Source organism: Pelophylax lessonae (genome assembly GCF_965119305.1).
Source record: "Pelophylax lessonae genome assembly, chromosome: 7".
Lineage (NCBI taxonomy): Eukaryota > Metazoa > Chordata > Amphibia > Anura > Ranidae > Pelophylax > Pelophylax lessonae.
This window is the reverse complement of record NC_138774.1, coordinates 172,172,304-172,196,225: the sequence shown is the minus strand read 5'-3', so window position 1 is coordinate 172,196,225 and position 23,922 is coordinate 172,172,304. Positions and strand designations below refer to the sequence as shown.

General features: G+C 40.7%; 1 protein-coding gene across 2 annotated transcripts in view; it reads left to right on the top strand.

Moving 5' to 3' along the window:
* LOC309560748 (actin-binding protein WASF3-like) overlaps positions 1-23,221 on the top strand; it is a 78,065-nt gene extending 54,844 nt beyond the window's left edge. For both annotated transcript variants that reach the window (XM_082264396.1, XM_082264395.1), the window contains exons 7-8: positions 10,338-10,714; positions 22,281-23,221. In XM_082264396.1, coding sequence (XP_082120522.1) covers positions 10,338-10,714; positions 22,281-22,438 — 535 coding nt within the window. In that variant the 3' untranslated portion in view covers positions 22,439-23,221. The remainder of the gene's footprint in view (positions 1-10,337; positions 10,715-22,280) is intronic.
* The last annotated feature ends 701 nt before the right edge of the window (positions 23,222-23,922 follow it).

Here is a 23,922-nt window from a genome sequence, read left to right as displayed (position 1 = left end):
AGCCCCTAGTATTGGTGCCAGTTTACGCAGTAATAGCCCCTAGTATTGGGGCCAGTTTATGCACTAATAGCCCCTAGTGTTGGTGCCAGTTTATGGAGTAATAGCATCTAGTTTAAGCGGCAATAGCCCCTAGTATTGGTGCCCATTTACGCAGTAATAGCTCCTAATATTGGTGCCAGTTTATGCAGTAATAGACCCTAGTATTGGTGCCAGTTTCCTGCAGTAATAGCTCCTAGTATTGGTGCCAGTTTACGCAGTAATAGCCCCTAGTATTGGTGCCAGTTTGAGCAATAATAGCCCCCAGTTTTTGTGCCAGTTTATGCAGTGATAGCCCATAGTATTGGTGCCAGTTTACGCAGTAATAGCCCCTAGTATTGGTGCCAGTTTATGCAGTAATAGCCCCTAGTATTGATGCCAGTTTACACAGTAATAGCCCCTAGTATTGGTGCCAGTTTATGCAGTAATAGCCTATAGTATTGGTGCCAGTTTACGCAGTAATAGCCACTAGTATTGGTGCCAGTTTGAGCAATAATAGCCCCTAGTTTTTGTGCCAATTTATGCAGTAATAGCCCATGTATTGGTGGCAGTTTACGCAATAATAGCCCCTAGTATTGGTGCCAGTTTATGCAGTAATAGCCCCTAGTATTGGTGCCAGTTTACACAGTAATAGCCCCTATTATTGGTGCCAGTATTCATAGTAATAGTCCCTAGTATTGATGCCAGTTTATGCAGTAATAAAGCCTAGTATTGATGCCAGTTTACGCAGTAATAACCCCTAGTGTTGGTGCCAGTTTTTACACAGTAATAAAACCTAGGATTTTTGTCAGTTTACGCAGTAATAAAGCCTAGTATTGATGCCAGTTTACGCAGTACTGACCCCTAGTATTGGTGCCAGTTTACGCAGGAATAGCCCCTAGTATTGGTGCCAGTTTATGCAGTAATAGCCCCTAGTATTGGTGCCAGTTTACGCAGTAATAGCCCCTAGTATTGGGGCCAGTTTATGCACTAATAGCCCCTAGTGTTGGTGCCAGTTTATGGAGTAATAGCACCTAGTTTAAGCGGCAATAGCCCCTAGTATTGGTGCCCATTTACGCAGTAATAGCTCCTAATATTGGTGCCAGTTTATGCAGTAATAGACCCTAGTATTGGTGCCAGTTTCCTGCAGTAATAGCTCCTAGTATTGGTGCCAGTTTACGCAGTAATAGCCCCTAGTATTGGTGCCAGTTTGAGCAATAATAGCCCCCAGTTTTTGTGCCAGTTTATGCAGTAATAGCCCATAGTATTGGTGCCAGTTTACGCAGTAATAGCCCCTAGTATTGGTGCCAGTTTATGCAGTAATAGCCCCTAGTATTGATGCCAGTTTACACAGTAATAGCCCCTATTATTGGTGCCAGTGATCTTAGTAATAGCCCCTAGTATTGATGCCAGTTTATGCATTAATAAAGCCTAGTATTGATGCCAGTTTACACAGTAATAAAACCTAAGATTTTTCTCAGTTTATGCAGTAATAAAGCCTAGTATTGATGCCAGTTTTTTGCAGTAAGAACCCTTAGTATTGGTGTCAGTTTATGCAGTAAGCAAGCCTAGTATAGGTGCCAGTTTACGCAGTAATAGAAGCCTAGTATTGATGCCATGCTCTCAGGACGGAGGAGGTGGGGAAGAATAGTGAGGGCTGCCAACCACAGTGATGAAAGTGTTAAGGCCAGCCATGACAGTGGTGGCGGTCTTAACACTTTTATCAACTTTATGGGAGATCTTTAGGATTTCCTCGCGGGTCTCCTGATGCGCTACAGTATAGCACACCTCTCCATCCGGGACTTCTTCCCTCCGCCACACACTGCGGCAAAACTAAGTGGGAAGGCTGCTACAGCGCACCTCTCCATCCGGGACTTATTCCCTCCGCCACACATCGTGGCCAAACTAAGAGGGAAGGCTGCTACAGCGCATCTCTCCACCCAGAACTCCTTCACTCCACCACACACCGTTGCCAAACTGAGGGGGAAGGCTGCTACAGCGCACATCTCAATCCGGGACTCCTTCACTTCGCCACACACCATGGCAAAACTAAGAGGGAAGGCTGCTACAGCATCCCTCTCTATCTGGGACTCATGCCCCTACAGCATGGGTGCCCAACCTTTTGAGGAGAGAGGGCCACTTTAGCGACTTGGTAACCAGTCGCTGGCCACAATGAGCGGAGCGGGCAGACACAGCCCGCTCCACTCTATGGGCCCTTCGTTCTGATCAGCCAAGACAGAAGGGGATGGATCACTTCTGTTTTTTTAAGTGGATGGGATTGGATATAGGCTGTGTAAACGGACAAGTCTGTTTACATCTGCTTTTGGGTAATGCTGGCTGGTACTGCTGCTAGGTACTGCTAGTTGGTACTGCTGGCTGGTATTTCTGGCAGGTCCTAATGGTGGATACTGCTGGTGGGTACTGCTGGCTGGTGCTGCTGGTGGGTATTGCTGACTGGTACTGTTGATGGGTACTGCTGGCTGGTACTGCTGGCCCGTACTGCTGGTGGATACTGCTGGCTGGTACAGCTGGTTCCTCACACCAACAGAGCACGGTGCTGGAGGAAGCATGCAGCTGCAGTAGAGAACAGAGCTGCTGCTTTCTGTATCTCTACTGTGACTGTCACAGGCGGAGTACATTTGGTATCACTCCGCTAGTGACAGGAGCCGGAACTATACAGGAAGCATAGGCTCCGCTTCCTCTAGTGCAGGCTTAGTTGTTTACAGTGATGCTCAGGGATAGCAGGTCGGGATCCCACAATCTAAGCTTACCCACCATCCCAGAGCAGGAGGTTGGATCCTGTTGGGGGGCACATTTTGGGGCACAGCATAATGTTGGGGATGGGGCCATGGCCCCCTCTGGATCTCCCCTAGCAATGCCACTGTTATTGTAGGATGCAACAAAAACAAGAGAAGGGCGCACCGACCTAGTGCAAATCCATAGAAAAACATTTATTAAAGAATAAAATGTGATACATATTATACTCACAAATGCACATAGTAAATAGACATGTCAAAACATAATGTAGACAAGTCACCTCAAGGACTGCTGGACTACTTCAATAGTGCAAGGAGAACAGATAGTGTCCGTGATGGCTACGCTAACACGTTTCAAGGGAGAACCCTCCTCCTCAAAGCCAAAAGAACAAATGACCCACCATACATTTATATAGTCTTTAGGATGGCCCCCCACCCCTCATACATCACTAGTGGTATGTGTCACTCCAGGAACCAATTCACAGTTTGACATCCACCCTCTTTGACAGGAAAGGCTACAGATATGTATATATATATATATATATATATATATATATATATATATATATATATATATACAAATACATACATGCATCTACATCAAATACCATAATTATGCTTTCTTGGATATTGTAGCATGCAGCAGTGCAAAAACAAACATTGTTAGTTTAAGAAGAACATCAGGAGTGTAAACCTAGCAGTGAGATTTTGGTATCCACTGGGCAAATAACTGCCCCAGGGCATGCAGGTGCCTGCTTGAGCTAGATACTGTATATCTGGGTGGGTTTGCAGGCAGTAACGTGGAATGCTGGAGAAATTACACACAGTTCAGCAGGGTGGGAAGTACATTAAAATGTTCTAATTTTTTTGTGTATCCCCTGAATCTGTGAACTCTCATGGAGAACTGGATTATGTGGGGTACAGTAGCTGGAAAGTTAGTTGTTGGTGGCCACTCTTTGGTACATTGGTAAAATCTTCTGACTGAGAGAGACAGGGAAGAGCAATGCTGTTACACTCATGGCAATGCCATGTGAGAGTTGCTAGGGCAACCGGCCGGAGTGTTGAGCGACTGCATTGTCACTGTGCAGAGGTGGAATAGACTGCGCTTATAGCGTGTTAGGTTGGGGAATGGACCTCTCCCTTTTATATTGTTAATTAAATGAATAATGAGTCTAAATAGGAATATTAGTGTCAGATGTTTGGACAAGGGTGCAATTTCAGTGCTTGCCATAGGTGTGTTTACACCGCCTGGGGTGCACAAGAATATAACATATTCTACCAAACTGCAGTCCACAATAATTTAGCACAATATCGCACAATATAGCACCATAGAACAACTAACTTTCCCTTCATGAACTGTCAGCTCTCCCTACACTGCTGTATAGAAACAGCAACTATAAGGACCCAGCATGACTGGCAAGGAGAGTGGTGGCAATCTGGAAACTTTTATTTCATATTAAAAAAAAAAAAAAAAAATAGGTGGCATGCTGCTTCTGGCAGCTCTGTTACCGTTGTCTTACAGTACCTATCATGTACCTATGATGACTGTGCAGAATGTGGCCAAAAATGTTTATGATTTTGGTATTTTTTTTTTTGCATCCAATACAGGAAAAAACATAGAAATTATTTCTTCTGCCCTAAAGTAGCAGCTTTCTATTTTTGACCTTGTTTGTTATCCATCAAACCCAGAGCACTGCAAAAGTGAGTCATGCCATGCGAATAAAAAGACATGTCAAGTAAGGGTGACCAGGTGGAATCACTGCTCTTCCAAAATAAAGATTTATTTTTTTTAGCAGAGATTTTATTTAAAAGCAGCCTGTGAGCATAAAAAAAAACTGTATCTGAATAGTGTCTCCTGGGAGATTTAAGATAATTGTGAGTTTTATTGACATGTCATGAGGAGAAAAGATATTTTATATATGAATAAGGGTCATAGGAATAATGTTTATGAGAAAATGGGAGTGCAACCCATACTTTTCTCCTTTGTTTTAGGTGTATAAATGCTAACTTGCTTCAAAAACAAATATGTACATGCAGGGCAATGCTTTGCTTCAACACCCCCCCCCCCCCTCCGGCCCATAACAAATACTACTCTTTGTGCCTTTCAAGTGCTATGTTCAGCTTCTAGCAGAGAGGAAAATACAGTATCTGGTACTTCTGGGCAAGGAGGAGCATGTCCAACCACCAAGCGTGTAGGCAGGTGCAGTTAGCTTGTCTGCCACTAGATGGCTTTGATTTTAGAGGGAAATTGGTAATTGGGTGTTGTGTTCTTTTTGAGAAAACCTTCCTCTAGTGATGTAATGGAGTTGGTGCCCATATAAGTGCCAGGATGGAGGGGGCCCAGTGAGTTGGGGCATGGGAGACAAACATCCCAGTGCTACTAGAAAAATGTATGATGTATACACTAGTAAAGATACCCTATTGAAATATTGTATATTAGAATAATGTACCCTCTCCTAAACAATAATACAATGTAAAAAAAATCTGCTTTGTACACACACTTTAGAATGACTTCTAATCTGGTCTATTTTTTACTGTCCTTTAATGGAGCACATCCTTAATAAAATACAAAGTCAACGTAAAACTAAAAATATATATTTCTCTATGTACCAAAGGCAAGGCAAGGCAAGGCAGTTGTGTTTCATGACCGCGGACAGTTGCAATTTCTCTTGTAGTTCACTTTAGCCATTGCTATCCATAAAACAGTTTTTTTTTTTACCAATGTAAAAACACACAAACATACACATAGAATAGGATGATAACCTGGTGTTCATGTCATCCTATCATTTTCTTGATTAGTGATTTCAGAGTTTGACAAATACAAGGATGTTCATTCAAAATGTGAACACTATTCAGATCTTGCATGATCTACAGAATCATATTCTAAAAGGCCTATTTCCTTATACTGGAGGAAATGAAATATGTGGAGGTGAGGGGAACAGGCAGTCAGATTACAGGCATATTTTTTCTAGAGCAGGTTAAAAACATGAGCTTATACTCACGTTTCTGGTATTTCTGGACACCTGCTCTTTATTCTTTCATGTACTTTCATAAATAAATACCCCTGTTAGAATATAATGTGATAATTAAATGTAAACTCGTGGCAAACTATAGACACAGTTGAAATATGAGCTAGTATATTTCTCCCATGTAAGGAGGATGCCCCTTATGACGTTACCACTAGAGATACCGCTGTGCGAAGTCCTGGGGAGGACCCTGGACTACATAAAGGCAATGGCTGGGCATTAGACCAAAAGTGTCAGTGACCTCCTATAATACAAGGTCAATAAGAGCTGGTAGGTGAGTTTAGCCTTTGGTGGTGGCGGTGTTACCCAAGTATACTTTTCAAGGTGACGGATCGTGGTGATTTTTATATTAAGGATTTTTTTCATCACTTGTGGATTTATTTCTAACAAGAATTGATTCAATATGGACACTTATTATTACTAGCACAACTTAACATAAGTTATAACAGTTGAAATATACATTGTGTTTTAGAATTGTTGCACCTGCCAACATGTGTGTACAAAAATCAAGGTACCTCCATACAACCAATTTATTTGTCCTGGGACTTTAAATGAGGCACAGCACATAAGACCAATAAATAACTAGTTTCCAACATTATTGTTTAATAAATGAATAAATAATGCATGCGAAAAGAGGATTAAATGGTAACAAGCTGATTTGTAATGAATCCAAATAAATGCATTTCATACATAATTAAAATTAGTGTTGACCATATACAATCCAACTGGCAATGCATAATGAAAACAAGAATTGTATCCATAAACTCAAAGCTTTTCGTGACATGCATCTACTCCTGAAGAGTGAACAAAGAGTTTATGGATGCAATTTTTGTTTTAATTATGTATTGCCAGTTAGATTGTACAGTATATGGTCAACACTAATTTTAATTTCATATGAAATGCATTAATATGGATTCATTAAAAATCAGCTTATGACCATTCAATCCTCTTTTTGTATGCAATAATTATCAATTTAGTAAACAACTGTGTTGGAAACTAGTTATTCATTGGTAGTATGTGCTGACCCTCATTTAAAGTCCCAGGACAAATACATTGATTGTATGGAAATATTAATGAAGGGATGGAGTCACATCACTGGGTGCACCAGGTCACATTTTAGTTTGTTACAAAAATCAAGGTACTGTTATTCAATAGACAATATGCAATAGACGTTATGTGAAATTGTTAGTTAAAGCCAACATTTAATCTGCTTCTATTTTGTCTTTCCTACTTGCTCATTTTCTTCTCCTAGTTTTAAACTAAAAATATTAGTTTTCATTAGCTACTTTGGACCCATTGATGCCATGACTAAGTCTCTTTGCTTCCCTATGCTATGAAGGCAGATCATGGCAGTGTAGGAGGGGTGCTGAAAACATGACAGCCCCCTGAAGCTGTACTCCTCTCAAGAGCCCTCAAGTCTGATGCAAGCAGTGGGCTGGCAGTTATACAAATATCAAAGTGTCTTGATAGGTGGAGTGAGTGTTTTTAGGCAGGCTGCCCTAAGTAACATCTGCATGTAATGCTGGGCCAGCATGATTAAAATAACTGATATCCAATAAATGAAAGGGGGCGGGGGGCAAAGCTAGATAATGCTGGATTTTCTCCAGCTAGGAGATGAAGCGGGCTTTATCTGCCTAACTGCAGCTTCTGATGCACACTGTGAGAAGCTCAGAGTGTGCAGTAAAATAAATCATTTCAGGACAGGAGAGGAGCCTGCACAACTGGTCAAGACTGAAGGCATGGCTGGAGTTTAGCTTTTAAAACAATTAAAACAAATCACTAATAAAAAGTAAAAGATACCTACCTTTCACATGATTTCATGCTGCTTTACCAAGGTGAGGCTAATGATCCAGGTGTGCTTTTACATGGGCGATGGGAGGAGCTACTAAATAATGGTGACTTTATTTTTTATACAAGGTCGGCCTTAAAGAGGAAGTAAACCCTCCTCTACAACTTGTACCTATAGGTAAGCCTATGATAAGGCTTACCTATAGGTACTGTAAATATCTCCTAAACATATACCGTTTAGGAGATATTTACCTTACATGCCGCCAGTGACGTCACTGGCGCATGCGCTCTGAAGGAACGGCAGATCGTGCCGTTCCTTCAGAGCCCCGTGCCGTGACTGTCGGCTCCCGTGCACGTGCGCGGGAGTGACGTCACCGCGGCTCCGGCCAATCAGATGGCCGGATGCCGCGATCCTGGAAGACGGGCGACTGGACATGTCGCCCGTCATAGAGGTGAGTGAGCGGCACGGCGGGGGCTCGTTCTAAAGTAAGTATTGCATAATGAGCTAGTATGCGATGCATACTAGCTCATTATGTCTTTCTCTTGCAGGGTGTAGAAAAAAAAAAAAAAAACGAGTTTACAACCTCTTTAAGACAGCTTTCTTAGACAGTTTTAGTTTATTTTTTTTAATTTTTTTTATATCCCTTAAGTATTCAAACAGGTTATTTTTCTATTTGTGTTTTGGAACCCATGTTAATAGGCACAATCACAACTAATGAACTCTTCAGGACCATGGAGAGCGCACTGTTGCTTTCTAGCATCACAGTGACAGCAGCTAGTGTTTAAAGTGGTAGTAAACCTGTTTAAAAAAAAAAAAAATTGCATACTAGCACATTAAGTGAAACTTACCTCAAAAGAAGCCCTCCAGCAGCGCTCTGTCACCGCTGACAAGGCTTCCTTCTTCACCCAGTCTTCCTTCCAGGTTTGTGGGCTCCTGTCCATTGAATGGAGGAGCTGTGATGATTTCACTCCCACAAATGCATGCAGGAGTCGCTGTTTACAACACTGGGCTCTGAAGGAAGGGCATGTCAATAGATGCAGACAGCGCGGCTCAGGATCAAGCCCACAGGTGTTCCACATAGGAAGCAGTTTCCTATGGTGGCACACTGAGAAAAGGAGGCAGGGGAACCCAAGAAGAGGAGGTTTGGGGTTGCCCTGTGCAAAACCATTGCACAGACCGGGCAAGTATGACATGTTATTAAAAAAAAAAAGGTTTACAATCGCTTTAAGGGAATGTGTAATCATTTTGTTCATATTCTCTTTATTTATTATTATGGAGCTTTGTCAGAGTGACCATCGGGTTCTTGGTCACCTCCCTGACTAAGGCCCTTCTTCCCCGATCGCTCAGTTTGGCCAGGTAGCCCGCTTTAGGAAGAGTCCTGGTGGTTTCAAACTTCTTCCATTTACTGATGATGGATGCCACTGTGCTCATTGGGACCTTCAATGCAAAAATGTTTCTGTACCTTTCCCCAGATCTGTGCCTCGATATATTCCTGTCTCAGAGGTCTACAGACAATTCCTTGGACTTCATGGCTTGGTTTGTGCTCTAAAGAGGAGGAAAAAGCAAATATACCTTCTCCCGCAAAAAAACACAATGCTTGCTATAATAATGTGATTAATTAGATATGTGCAAAATGGGAAAAAACAAGCCAGTTACTTACTGACTCAACTGACTCATAAATTAATTTCCTGGCGTGGGTGACCTATCACATTTGGTTTGTGCTCTGTCATGCACTGGTAACTGTGGGACCTTATATAGACAGAGCATGATCAGTGGTAACTGGATGCACCTGAGCTCAATTTCGAGTGGCATGGCAAAGGCTGTGAATACTTATGTACATGTGATTTTTTTTTTGTTGTTTATTTTTAATAAATTTGCAAAAGTATTGTTTGTAGAATTTTGAGGAAAATAATGAATTTAATCTATTTTGAAATAAGGCTGCAACATAACAAAATGTGGAAAAAATGAAGTGCTTTGAATACTTTCTAGATGCTCTGTATATTATATATATATATATACATTATATATATATATGTATATATATATAATATATATGTTTTATACTCTCAATATAATGGATTTTGTGCAGCAATCCCTTAATTTTTTTTTCTACATATGGCCTGTGGGAGGGCCTAATTGCTTTGCACTTACTCTAATCACCGCAGTGCACCTCACCCATTGGACTTTATGGTGTGTATATATATATATATATATATATATATATATATATATATATATATATATCGGCCATATTAGTACACATCACTGCAGTTGTGGTGCTCTAAGAATTAAACCAGCTGTCACGGAAGACTTATCCTTTCTCTTTGTCCCTGTAAACATTGTCACAAAGAGAGACAATGATGGGAAATCCAAAATTTTACCAGAAGCGGAAAAGAAGTTGTGGAAAAATCTTCCAGTAAGGACATTTGTTCCAGTGACAACTGTCTGCTCACTTTAGAGAGGATTCCACTCCCTTCACCTTATGTATCTAGCTCTGGAAGTCAAAAGAAATCTCCAAGATAGCAAATAGAAAAAAAAACGGTGAAAAGGGGTCTGACTATTCCATATTCTTTTCAAAATAAAAAAAATGAATTTTTTGCTAGATAAACACCTAAATTATTGAAAGCATTAGTATTATACAAACAGGGCTTAGAGAAAGCAGTTGGTGGAAGTGCAAAATGATGTATTTCATGTGTGACTGCATAGTACATTGGAGTGGTGAAGTAAAGAGTCTTTTTTTCTTTTTTGCAGTGGTCAACAGGTGCCAATGCCAGAATATTTTATTCCTCCTGCTCCCCCACCGCCACCTCCTGTGATCCCTTCTGCACAAACAGCATTTGACAGTCCAATTTCTGCCCCTGCTTCTGTAGTTCCTAATGCAGCTGTTTCCTATACTCCTACCCCTCCTCCAGCCCCACCCTGTCCATATTCGGGTTCTCCTCCCCAAACCGTATCAATGGGACCACCGGTTGCTCCCCCACCACCTCCACCAGGCCTTCCAACTGTCACAGCTTCTCCTGCTCACACTGCTTCCCCTCCCACCGTCACTGTGGAACCAAGAAAACCTCAGATTCCACTCATCCCTATGAGTGACGCGAGGAGTGACCTTCTGGCTGCAATTCGCAGAGGTAAGAGGGAGCTGTCTGCTTGGAAAGCATCATTTTATAGTTACCCGCTGGATTATTATAGAACACAGGAGATGAGCAATTTTGACAGTCACAAAGCTAATCATGGTAGAGCTAATCCTGGAAATACTTTAAATGCATTGTTGCTTGGTTACTTATTGCTAACTTTTTTTTTTTTAATGCAAGAAAACATTTTTCTATTAACCCCTTTATAACCGTCCAAGTATTACAATAAGTGGCTTCATAATAAGGATTTCAGAAAAGGTTTCCATTTGGACAGTATGAAAGAGACACTGAGGGAAGTAGACGAGAGATGCCTACATTCCTCCTAACATCGGGTCTTTGCTAATTGACACTCTTATACAGACATTGGGTTAATTTATTGAAGGTAAATATTCTCTGAGCTTAGTGAACAAGTTGAAGCTCTGCTGCCTTCCATCATCTGTTCATATGTAAGCAAAAATGCTGTTTTTTATTTTCCTAATTGGGCATGTGTTTGAGTATTCTTTGCAATGTGAAATTTCATCATATTCAATAAGCTAAGGAACAATTCCCTCGCAAAGTGAAACTTCCCTTGCAACGTGAACAGCCTATTTGCCTGTAGTAAATCAACGCCATTGTCTGAGGTTATTGTAGAACTATAGGACAAACTTAAATTTGAATAAGGAAGGGTTATAACCCCTGACAGTTTTTTTTTTTTTTGCCATCTGGATCCCATTGGGTAAATTTCCCTTAACTTCCTGTCCCATTGCCAAAACACAAAGTAAAGGGAAATCCCTTGAAAGTGAGGGAATCCCTGGTTGTCACCAGAGCTACATTGTCCACACTGGAGAATATCCCCTCCCTCTATTACTCTTCTGGGGACAACACAAAATTTGTGATTTTCTTTTACTTCCACTTTCACTGAGAACAGTAAACATGAATAATAGAGAGGGTGAATCTCACTGATGGGGGCACAGAAAGCAAAAAAACAAACAAACTGATAAGTATTTTTTTTTCTTCTCTGACAAGTATTCTAATCCCTCTATACTCTATTCAAAACTAAAAAAAAAAGTTTTGCCTTTAGTAGTTATACTTTAGGCAATTCATAGATTTGCAACTGGCAGACCTAAAGCAGTATTAAATCCAAAAGCAAACATTTATAATATAGCATTACCAATTCTTAGATGTGATGGCTAAATTCATTTTATTTTTTAGGCTTTCTTTCCTTTATTTTCATGTGATGATCTGGCCAGTAAGTCTGCTGTTTTTCAAATTAATAAGCTCTTCAGCAGAATGTATCAGTTACAGAGGTGAGACAAACCAAAACACTAGCAAGGGTTCGCACAATTATCTACTTTTATTTAAGTAAAACTTTTACCCCAAAAGGAAAACAAGTGTTTGCTGTGACTGCTTATAAAATGTTACGTGGAATTTGGCTTCAGTTTGATAGTGTATTTAAATCTGCTGGCACATAAAACACTCCCATCCCTCCCAGACTGACAATGCCACTGTCCAAAGGCGCTGCTATGCTCCTTCATCCAGAGTGGAGGCACTCTAATACAGGAGGTGTGTTACTGGCCAGAGCACCAGGTAAAAACATAGAGAATAAAGGCCTAAGAAAAAAAAAAACGGATGCAGCCACCACATCTAATGATTGGTAAGTTGCAATTTATTACTTTTTTATTTTGGGGTTTAAAGTGTTACTAAACCCACAACAGTAAAATCAGTCTGTAAATGCAGTAAAGCATGCTTGTTATACTCACTGACCTAAGGGGTTAATCCTGTGCATTATGTAAAAAAGGCTGTTTGATCATGTCTTTTCTTAACCCCCCCTTCTTTCACTGTCCCCAATCTATCTGCTTATAGAACAGAGCCTCTGGGGGCAAGCTTCACATGCTCAGTTTGGTGTGTTTAGATAGAGGGTTTTTTTTTTTTTTTTGGGGGGGAGAGTGCATGTGATTAGCACAGGGCCAATCAGCACTGTCCAGACAGAGGGTCAGGGGTCCTGCAGCCTCATAGGACAGTCAGAGGAGAATGAAAACTCTTCCTACAAGCTTTAACCAGGCACTGATAGAAGTCACAAGAATGCCCTATCTGCACATGAGAAAAGGTATTTAGCAGTTGTATATTTAATAAAATAATTGCATTTCCATGTTTTGTGTATTGTGGGAGACCAGATATAGTGAATGCAGGGTCCTGGATTAAGCAACACTTTAATACTGCTTTAAGGGACCTTTACCCCTGAATGAAAGTGAAAAGTAAGAACATGCCAGGGTGGATAAAAAACAATGATTTTTTTTTTTTGTAAATAAAAAAAATAATTTTTGTTAAATTTAAAACATTTTTTTTTAATTTAAATCTGATTTTTTTGATTTAGCAAATTTATTTAAAAAAATCTATCTAATGATAGTTTTCTATTTAACCACTTTACAACCGGAGGATTTTGCTGTCTTCCGTCCAGGCCACTTTTTGCGATTCGGCGCTGTGCGACTTCAACTGACAATTGCGCGGTCGTGCGACGCCGTACCCAAACGAAATTTACGTCCTTTTTTTCCCACAAACAGAGCTTTCTTTTGGTGGTATTTGATCACCTGTGCGATTTTTACTTTTTGCGCTATAAACAAAAAAAGAGCGTTTATTTTGAAAAAATAACAATATTTTTCACATTTTTTTATATGAAATTCCCCCCAAAAAAGATGTAAAAACCAATTTTTTTAAAAGTTTTTGGCCAATTTGTTTTATGCTACATATGTTTGGTAAAAAAAATCGCAATAAGCGTATTTTGATTGGTTTGCGCAAAAGTTATTGCGTTTACTAACAAAGGGAAAGATTTCTGTCATTTTTGGTGTTTTTTTTTTAACGCGTAATGGCGGCGATCTGCGATTTTTTTTGCGGGACTGCGACATTGCGGCGGACAGACCGGACCCCTGACTGACATTTTTGACACTTTTGGGGGTACCAGTGACATTACTGCAGTAATCAGTGCTATATATATGCACTGTTACTGTAAAAATGACACTGGCAGGGAAGGGGTTAATTTTATTGGAGAGGGAGGGGTTAATGTATGCCTGGTGCTTACTGACGTGTAGGGGGGGAGGTGACTATGTGATTCATGGACAGATCGGATGTCCAGCTATGCTGAACAGTCCGATCTGTCACTCCCTGTCACTATGGAGATCCGCCCGCTGTGTTTACACACAGCGGGCGGATCTCCAGACTCGATCCCCGACGATCGGGTAAGAGCAGCGGCGATCGCCGCTGCTCCTCCCCTGGCCCGACTCCCGCTGTGAATGAAAACAGCGGGAGCGAGCCTCCGGCGGCGCGCAAGCGCCGCCCAGAAGGGGAGGAGTCCAGTCACGTTAATACTACGTGGCTGGACGGGAACGAGCCACTCTGCCGCAGTAGTATTACTGTGAGCGGTTGCAGAGTGGTTAAGATGCATTAATAATTTAGTTTATTCAGCATGAAATGCAGCTTAGTTATATAGCATGAGGCTGTATATTCTGCAATAATTACATTTTTGGTAAGCTCAGTCAATGAATCTAAGCTCTGCAAGCTAAGATAACATGCACTACATTGATGTATTCACACAATTTCACAGTAACAATGCGATAAAACAAAGTTCAGGAATATTCCTTTATCCAATTGTTTTGCAAATCTATGTACAATACAAATTGTATGATTGCATTGGTTCTGATAGCGCTGATTTACTAACCTGACAGCTTATTATTCTAAATAGGAAACCTTCATTTTTTTTGCAAATAATAAATATTCTAACTACCAGCAAGAATAAGTCCTTACATTTAAAGAGCACCTGTCATTTCAGATCCATCATGGCAGTGCCTGTTAGCAGGTATCCACTCACCTGCTGCCTCCATGTCCCCCACCTTGTTGTGTCACTACCACATCACCAGCCATCCGATTAAAGTGAATGGGACTGTCAGTGAGTGAACAGCGGGTCAGAGGAGGAGCCGCTGCAGGACAGAGATGACAGTTGCTCTTTAAAAATTATGATTTGAATTAACTTGATTTAAATCAAATCTACCCTGGAACATACACAGTAATTTAAAGTAAACCTGTGCCTAGACTATGCACACTAAGGTATTGAAATATTCCGAACAAGCAGTAAATCATTTCAAAACAAGTCATCATTCATCTCTGTAGCTATAGGCTTTGTGGAGAAATTAGTCTTCAAAGCTTACAACAGAAGCACTTTAGTGCTTTCCCTGTTATTTTATATTGCAGCAGAATCTTGGTACCTTGCCAAACTTCTAATCTAAACACACAGCAGATGTTTTGACATTGTTAGAAACAAACAGAAACTTTCGAGTATTTGTTGTGATCTTTTCGGATCTTTGAGAAAGAATTACTTCAATGGTATCTAAACCCAAAATCAAAAATGTTATAAATTGCAGCTTACTAGCTCCAAGGCTAGATTTAGACCTTTACACCTGTGTTCTGCATGAAAGGCAGTCCTTTAATTTAAGTGGGCTTCCCTAGCTGCAGAAATTAGGGAATAAGTCGCTGACCATTTTTTTAAAAAGTGTGCCACACTGAACCACATGGTGCTGCAGCACCATGCAGTTTGGCACACGCTAAAAAAATGCCACAGTTTCTGATGCGTAGGGGTGCCTTTAATAAATTGATTTAGCGCCTGCTAAAGTGCAGTGGATTTCAGGAACACGCACAATTATGCGCTTGTTCCATATCCACAAAGATGTGAACCTAGCTATGACCTCCCACCTAGATGTGGTGGCTACACTTCTTTTTTTTTGCACCTTCTCACCTGTACATATATTGAGGCGAGGCAGCATGTACATCATGTGCCTGCTCTGGGTTTGGGAGCATGCTGTGCCCCCACTGGACACAACTGATTGTGGATATCAGTAGTTGGGGCCCGGTGGGGTGGGTACGCAGTGTGCAATTACATGATCACAATTTTAATAAAGCTGTTATGAATGAGTACATTCATAACAGCTGTGTTTCCTATGCTGTCATATTGTACCTGGTCCAATCATAGCACCCTATACCATGAGATTTGCTGTAGCCAATAATAGATCTCTAGTGATCACAGCTGTCATGAATGGTTAACCCATTCATGACAGTTGAAAACTTTGCTGCTACAATGATCTTCATTGTAACAGCAAACAAAGTGTATAAAAAATAAATAAATCCCTGATCACACTGAGTAATACAGTGTTACTATGGTGACACTGAACTACTCTGATGAGAGTATGTAAAAGCCAATAGTAAAACATTTTAAAATGTTTTACATTTGTTTATAAAGTTAAAAAAAAAAAAAAATTACCAGTCAGTGTCTCTGACCACCACCACATTAGTCACATGATGACGCTGTACTGCACTGATGACAGCATGTAAAAAAAAATTGTGAAAAAATTATGTATTCAATTTCTTAATTTTCAAAATATTTGTGACAAAAAAATTACAATTTAAAAAAACTTGCCTTGCCTCTTACTAAATGCCTTAGTCCCCGTTCACACTAAGGCGACCTGTGAGGCGACCTGGTCGCCTCACAGGTCACCGTAGGTCGCCTTCCATAGGGAAGCTGCGGACCCGTTCTAATAGGAGCGACACAAGTTGCTCCGACTTAGAAAAAGGGTCCGGAGCTTCTTTGGGGCGACCCGGAGCGACCGTCATAGACTTCAATGTTATGAAGTCCGTGCCGGCCGCTCCGAGGTCGCGGCGCGCTGCTCGCACCACGACCTCGGAGGTCGCCCCCCCAAGTCGAATCGCCCCAGTGTGAACGGGGCCTCAGGCTCTCTACTTTCCAAAAAGAGGTCATTTCATTTTGGGAGGTATTTTTACTGTCCTGGCATTTTAAGGGCATCAAGAAATAAGGTCATCAGTACATCAGGATTGATCAATTTCCAAATATATATACCATAGTTTGTGGCAGGGTGACTGTGTGACAGTATGTAAAAAAAAAAAAAATAGTTTTCAGTAGTTACCGATAGTTGTGATCCGCTGTGTCCGCTTTAACAGGAGTGGCGCGCTGAGTGTCCATACACCGGAACAGGCTGAATCACATACAGGTATGTGATCCAGCCTGGCCATGCTGCCCGCCTGCATGAAATGTACTGTGGGTGGTCCAAAAGTGATTAATGTTCATAGTCTGGTGTACTTTAAGCCTAAACACTCAGATCGTTGCTTAAAGGCTTACTTCACCTTTTTGATCACATTACATCCATATTTAGGGTTAACATAGTGCCAAGCGAACCCCCTGTGAGTGAATGAACTTACAAGTCCTGTCTGCCACTGCACAAGATGGAATCATAATTTTCAGTAAAACACAAGTTTAGGTAATACCGCCCTTAAAGGCGACTGTCACTTTCTCCAGCTATGAAACTGAAAGCTTGTACCTCAGTATGGTCATATAGCTGGAAGAAGAGTCGGCAGGAGTCTGTGAATCCCAACTGCGATCAACTGATCATGGTTGCAATGCTTTGCAGGCTCATTTGCAAAAAAAAAAAAAAAAAAAAAGATAAATGTACATTTATATTGCGGAATATATATGTGCATTTTTATTTTTTTGCAAAAAAAGTGGACGTAGACTTTAAGCCCAGTTTTGACTGAAGAGCATGAGGGTGTCGTTTGTAGGCATTTCCACTGAATACTTTCTTTGAAGTGTGTCTTTTTAATCAGCATCAATTTCCAGTTCCTTAAGAACAATTAATTTCCAGTTCATTAAGAACAATTTGCTTTTTACATTAGTGTAAATGAAAATACTGCTAGCTAGTTTGTTGGTTTTCATTACTCTCATTGCAATTCAGTGCTTTGGATTGACAACGTTAAATCATGCATACTGGTTAAGGCAAAAAAACTGTTCATCCTGCTGTGTGTAGACTAAAGGTGCTTAATGCTTTGTAATATGGGGGGCCACAAGGTCTAATTATAATTTCCAAGTAACCCCATATATCAGTTTGCCAAGTTTGCTACCCCTAGGATATCCAAGGGGACCCAGTGGATTGTATTGCATTTCTAGTCATTATGGATCTCAAACAATTGTATAAGGACTTCATTTATCATTACAAATCACAGTTTGCATAGGTGAGATGTAGGTGGTTTTGCAAGACATGGATACTTAAAGCATCAACTGCTTTCTCATTAAGGATGATATATTTGCCCATAAGTCAAGGGCAAACTGTAATGATGAATAAAAAAATTTGGAGTTGTCTCGTGTGTCACTAAGCATGCCTAAACTTTCCTAAACTTGTCAGATATGTTGCTTGCCATTAGGCCTGTGCTAAGGTTGTTGACATTGGACATTGGAAGCAGTTGACTACATTCTAGTCTCAGTTGCTGCTGTTCATAGGAGTCATAGGAGCTGAGTTCTATCTTCAGTAATAGCATGCAATGAGGGAAGGACAGCTGTATGCATATGTACAAACTGAATTTTTTCCAGAAGCAATAGATTTTAGTGACTTGGGCCTCAAGATAAATTGGACCTGAAGGATTTCAAACTTATTTTGAACTTCAACAAGCTCCTTTAACCACTTATCCATTGGGCACTTAAACCCCCTTCCTAACCAGACCAATTTTCCGCTTTCAGTGCTCTCACCTTTTGAATGACAATTACTCAGTCATGCAACACTGTACATATATGAAATTACACCTCAAAATACATTCTGCTACTCCTCCTGAGTATGGTGATACCACATTTGTGAGACTTTTACACAGCCTGGCCACATACAGAGGCCCAACATGCAGGGAGCACCGTCATTTCCTGACTACCCATTAGACTTTTGTGAGGCACTTTCGGGCACTGATAAGCACTGATGTGGCATGGATGAGCACTGATGCAGCATGGATGAGGTACCGATGAGCATTGATATGGCATGGATGTAGCAAGGATGAGAACTGATGTGGCATGGATGTGGCACGGATGTGGCACAGATGTGGCATGGATGAGCACTGATGCGGCATGGATGAACACTGACGTGACATGGATGAGGCATGGATGAGCACTGACGTGGCATGGATGTGACATGGATGAGCACTGACGTGGCATGGATGATCACTGACATGGCATGGATGAGCACTGACGTGGCATGGATGTGGAACAAATGAGCACTAATGTGGCATGCATATGACATGGATAAGCATGGATGTGGCATGGATGAGCCACAGATGAGCACTGAGGTGATATGCATGGGCACAGATGAAGCATGGGTGGGCACAGATTAGGCCTGGATGTGGCACCAATGGGCATGAATGAGTCATGATTGAGGCAGGGATGGGCATGATTGAGGCATGGATGGCCATGATTGAGGCATAGATTGGCATGATTGAGGCGTGGGTGGGCATGACTGAGGCATGGGTGGGCATGACTGAGGTATGATTGAGGCATGGGTGGGCATGATTGAGGCATGACTGAGGTATGATTGGAGCATGACTGTGGTATGATTGAGGCGTGACAGAGGTATGATTGAGGCATGACTAAAGTATGATTGAGACATTGATGGACATGATTGAGGCATGGATGGGCATGATTGAGACATGACTGAAGTATAATTGAGGCATGACTGAGGTATGATTGAAGCATGGAGGGGGTAGTGGATGAGCAGTGCTGCATCCTCCCTCTTCTCCTCGCACGCTGTACCGATCACTGTGTACAGCGTGCAAGGAAAGGAGGGAACTAAACCGGACATGCGCCTGTTTGTTAACAACTGATCACTCTGTCATTGGATGGAGCGATTACGTTGTAAGCTGTCATTCTGTCTGTCTGTCACTCTGTCATTGGCCCTTTACTAAGATCCGTGATGCACAGGGTCCAAAGGACCTGGCAGGCACTGACACTTCTGGGTGCATGCCCCAGGGGGCGCGCGGGAAGCACAATTCTGGGAAGACGTCATTGTACGCCCTCCCAGAATAAGCCGACCGTGCTGTAGCTGTCATTTGGCTATTGCCTGCAAGTCGTTAAGGGGACTTAGCATCAGATATATATTTTTAAAGCTAAGTTTATGTACAATATGTGTAATGTGTAATTATAACACAATTTCAAACTGCACAAATCCCAAAAAATGTTGAGCCTGTGTAAAATCTACATAAAAACAGAATGCAATGATTTATAAATCGCATAAACCCATATTTTATTCACAATAGAAAATAGAAAGCATATCAAATATTTAAGCTGTACCATTTTATGAAATAATAAGGACATTTTGAAATTTATGGCAGCAACATGTGTTAAAAAAAAACAAACAAAAACCAAACCTGACAAAGTAAGTGGTAGTAACAAGGAAGAGTTGGAAAAACATTTTCTAACTAATTAGGTTAATTGGCTATAGGTCAGTAACATGATTGGCTTTAAAAAGAGCATCTTAGAGAGTCAGATTTTCTGACTAGAGAGTCAGATTTTCTGAGAAGTAAAGATGAGCAGAGTCACCAATCTGTAAAAAGCTGCATCTAAAAATTGTCGAACAGTTTTGAGAATATTGTTCCTCAACCTAAACGCATATACTTTAAAGATATCATCATATACAGTACATAATATCATCAAAAGATTTCGAGAATCTGGAGAAATATCTGGGTGCAAGGGACAAGGCTGAAAATGCAATATTGGAGACCCGAGATCTTCAGGCTCTCAGACAACCTTGCATTAAGAACAGGCATGATTCTGTGATGAACATTAATGCATGGAATACAAAGAGGAAAAGAGAAATACTTAAAAAAATCACTGTGTCCGTGCCATTCAAAAATGCAAGTTAAAGCTCTATCCTGCTAGGAAAGAAGCCATATCTGAACATGATTGAGAAACGCTGGCATCTTTTCCGGGCCAAAGCTCATTTAAAATGGTCTGTTGAAAAGTTGAAAATTGTTTGTGGTCACATGAATCATTTCTTTTGTTTAAATCAAGAATACGTTTTGTTGAAAATAAGAAATAACATTAGGCAATTTCAGAACAGAATGTCCCCCAGAACATAGATTAGTGGTTTTGTGTACAGCGACCAATAGCCCAACCATAATGTTAACATGTAGCACATCAAAGGAAAAACAATATACACAAATCAAAATTTGACATTCTTTTTTCCAACCTTGAGTGCCGCATCCTTCTGACTAATGAGGAGAGGGACCCTCTGGCTTGTTATCAGCGCTTAATTCAAAAGCCTGCATCTCTGATGGTATGGTGGTGCATTAGTGCATATGAAATGGGCAGCTTTTACATCCTGAAAAGCATATTCAATGCTGAAAGATATATCTGGGTTTTAAAACGACATATGCTCAGGCAAACTCCAGCAACTGGTCTCCTCAGTTCCCAGAGGTTTACAAAGTGTTGTTAATAGAAAAGCAGATGCTACACCATGATAAACTTGGCCCTGTCCCAACTTTTTTTCTAGATGTATTGCAATATTTAACTTCAAAATGACCTTATTTTTTTCTTTAAATGGTACATTTTCTCAGTTTAAATATCCAATATGTTTAATATTTTCTATTGTGAATAATATATGCGTTTATGAGATTTGCAAATCATTGCATTCTGTTTTTATGTAGATTTTACAGTGTTCCAACCTTTTTGAAATTGAGATTGTAGATGTCTATTACCTCTCACAGAGATCACAGTACTGTGCCCAAAAATGTCCTTGTATGTTTTCTTTTTTTTTTATTAGACACAGAGCAATCTTTTTAGGCATCATTCAGGGTTAGCATCGCTGGCCTGAATTCTGGCTCAGAGTTGACATGTAAACCCTGTTGCCTGTGCAGTCCTTAGCTGTGTTCCAAATGTCTTACATAGATCGCTGCAGCACTTTGTGACTTGTCACAAAGTTGCAATGTTGCAGCCTGACAACTTGGGAAAGGGGACTGGGAAAATGTTTCCTCCTGCCTGCAGCAGACTGATGACAGCATTTCAGCCTTGACAAAGTCTCTTTGTGTTATATTTTTTTTCTCTTTTATTTTACAAAAGCTTGGTGCAAGGGATGACTTTCAATAGATCGTTACGGGGTAGCTGCTCTGCTACGCATGAAACCCTGACCCAGAATCAGGTCGTCTATGAATGATTTTGCACCAGGTTCCCAACGAACAAGCGAAGCGCTCCAGGAAGTCGGCCCACTTCCGCCTGCGCTCTGGTCCCGCTCTGGTCCCGAGGCGAAGGATGCTATGTGCTGGCCTCTGCCCCAGCCAAGGGGTGGGGGGGTCGGCTATCCCAGGCCAACCTGGGCTCCGCAGCATTGTGGTATTGTCACCTTTAGGGGGGATTCTGACTTAGAGGCCTTCAGTCATAATCCCACAGATGGTAGCTTCGCTCCATTGACTCCTCAGCCAAGCACATACACCAAATGTCTGAACCTGCGGTTCCTCTCGTGCTGAGGAGGATTACTATTGCAACAACACATCATCAGTAGGGTAAAACGAACCTGTCTCCCAATAGTCTTATCCCAGCTCATGTTCCCAATTAGTGGGTGAACAAAAGTCTCTCTCTGGTGCTCAAGAACTGCTTTTAATATTGTTGGTCTACTGCATATTGTGAATGTATTCATGCAGAGGCCACTGTAATGGATGGACAGGTTAGATTGTAATAGAAAAGTCTTTTGTTAAATTAAGACTGATAATTATGGTTTCTCTGCAGGTATTCAGCTTCGAAAAGTTCAAGAACAGAGAGAACAGGAAGCAAAAAAAGAGCCTGTGGGCAATGATGTGGCCACCATCTTATCTCGCAGAATTGCAGTCGAATACAGTGAGTCGGATGATGACTCAGAACTGGATGAGAACGAATGGTCTGATTAAGGATTTGGATTTCCTGTTTACTGAATTATTTAAACCCACATTGTCAATGCCAATTCTCACTAGATCTCTGCAAATAACACGGTGTAGCCCTCAGCCACCAGTATCACTTAGCTCTGCCTGCTTATGTCTATGGATATCTACACAGTTCAAACTCTGCACTAATAAGCCAAAACTTCTGTCTTTGAATATGGTCAAGTAATGTGGTCTTTTTATTTGTGAGCCATAGTAATAAATTGTGATATGCACAAATATACATATTTGCACTCAAGTATACATGAGCTGCACATTCGACTGATTTTTTTTACTCTTGACCTATAGGACAACACAGGACTGGACTCACTTCACTGGAGACTCCAGCACATTAACCCTTGCACAAGCCAGGGGTCTTTTACACATAATATTCTCTAGGATTGTTCATTGTCAGAGAGTAGAATATTAGGAACAAATACATGCTGGAACTCATTTTCTCACATTTTCAGTTCATATTCTAGGATTTTATGATTAAAAGAATGAATGGAAAAATGTTTTTTAGTGCCTAAATATAAATATGGCTCCAAACACAAACCCCAGAAGAAGTGACAAGGGAGCCCTTTATTCATGGGCAAATAAGCAGTGTACACAGCCAGCCAGAACGAATATATCATTGGCTTTACTTCACTAAACAAAATATTTAGCCAGTATGATTTCGCATTACTGCAGGGTTATATTCCTTTTAAAGTGTGACAGGGAAGAGTCATTTCTGTTTAAAGGAAAACTATCATGGTTTTGGGTCATTTCTTTTTAGTTTTTAAACTGCTGTTTTGTTTTTGTTCTTCAGCATCTATATTCAATTATTATTTGCAAAAAGACAAAGCTGTCAAGCAAACATGGCATTTAGATATTTGAGACGAACCATTTAACTCTGACGGGGGTGCTTACAATGGTCAGCTTTTATTCACTTATGTAAATCCTTTATCCCAAAAGGAAAAAAATGTTGCTGTAACTGCTTGTGAAGTGTTAGCTGGAGTGTAGCTTGAATTTGTTATACAAACCCATTTAAATCTGCTAGTCTGACACTACCCAATCCTCAGACGGACAATGCTGCTATCCAAAGGTGTCTCTGTTGCTCCCCTAAAAGCCTAAAAAAGAAAACAAATACAACTACTAAATTTAAAGACTAAGTTTTTTTTTTTAACCGCTTCATCTCCCGAAGGTTTACCCCCCTTCATGACCAGCGATACGGCACTGCGTTACTTTAACTGAAAATTGTGCCGTTGTGCAACACTGTGCACAAATAAATTTATGTCTCTTTTTTCCCCCTACAAATAGAGCTTTCTTTTGGTGGTATTTGATTACCTCTGCGGTTTTTATTTTTTGCGCTATAAACAAAAAAAGACCGTCAATTTTGAAAAAAAAAATTTTTTTTCTTTCTGCTATAAACACATCCAATAAAAAAATGTAAAAAAAATCAAATTTTTTCATCAATATAGGCTAATATGTATACT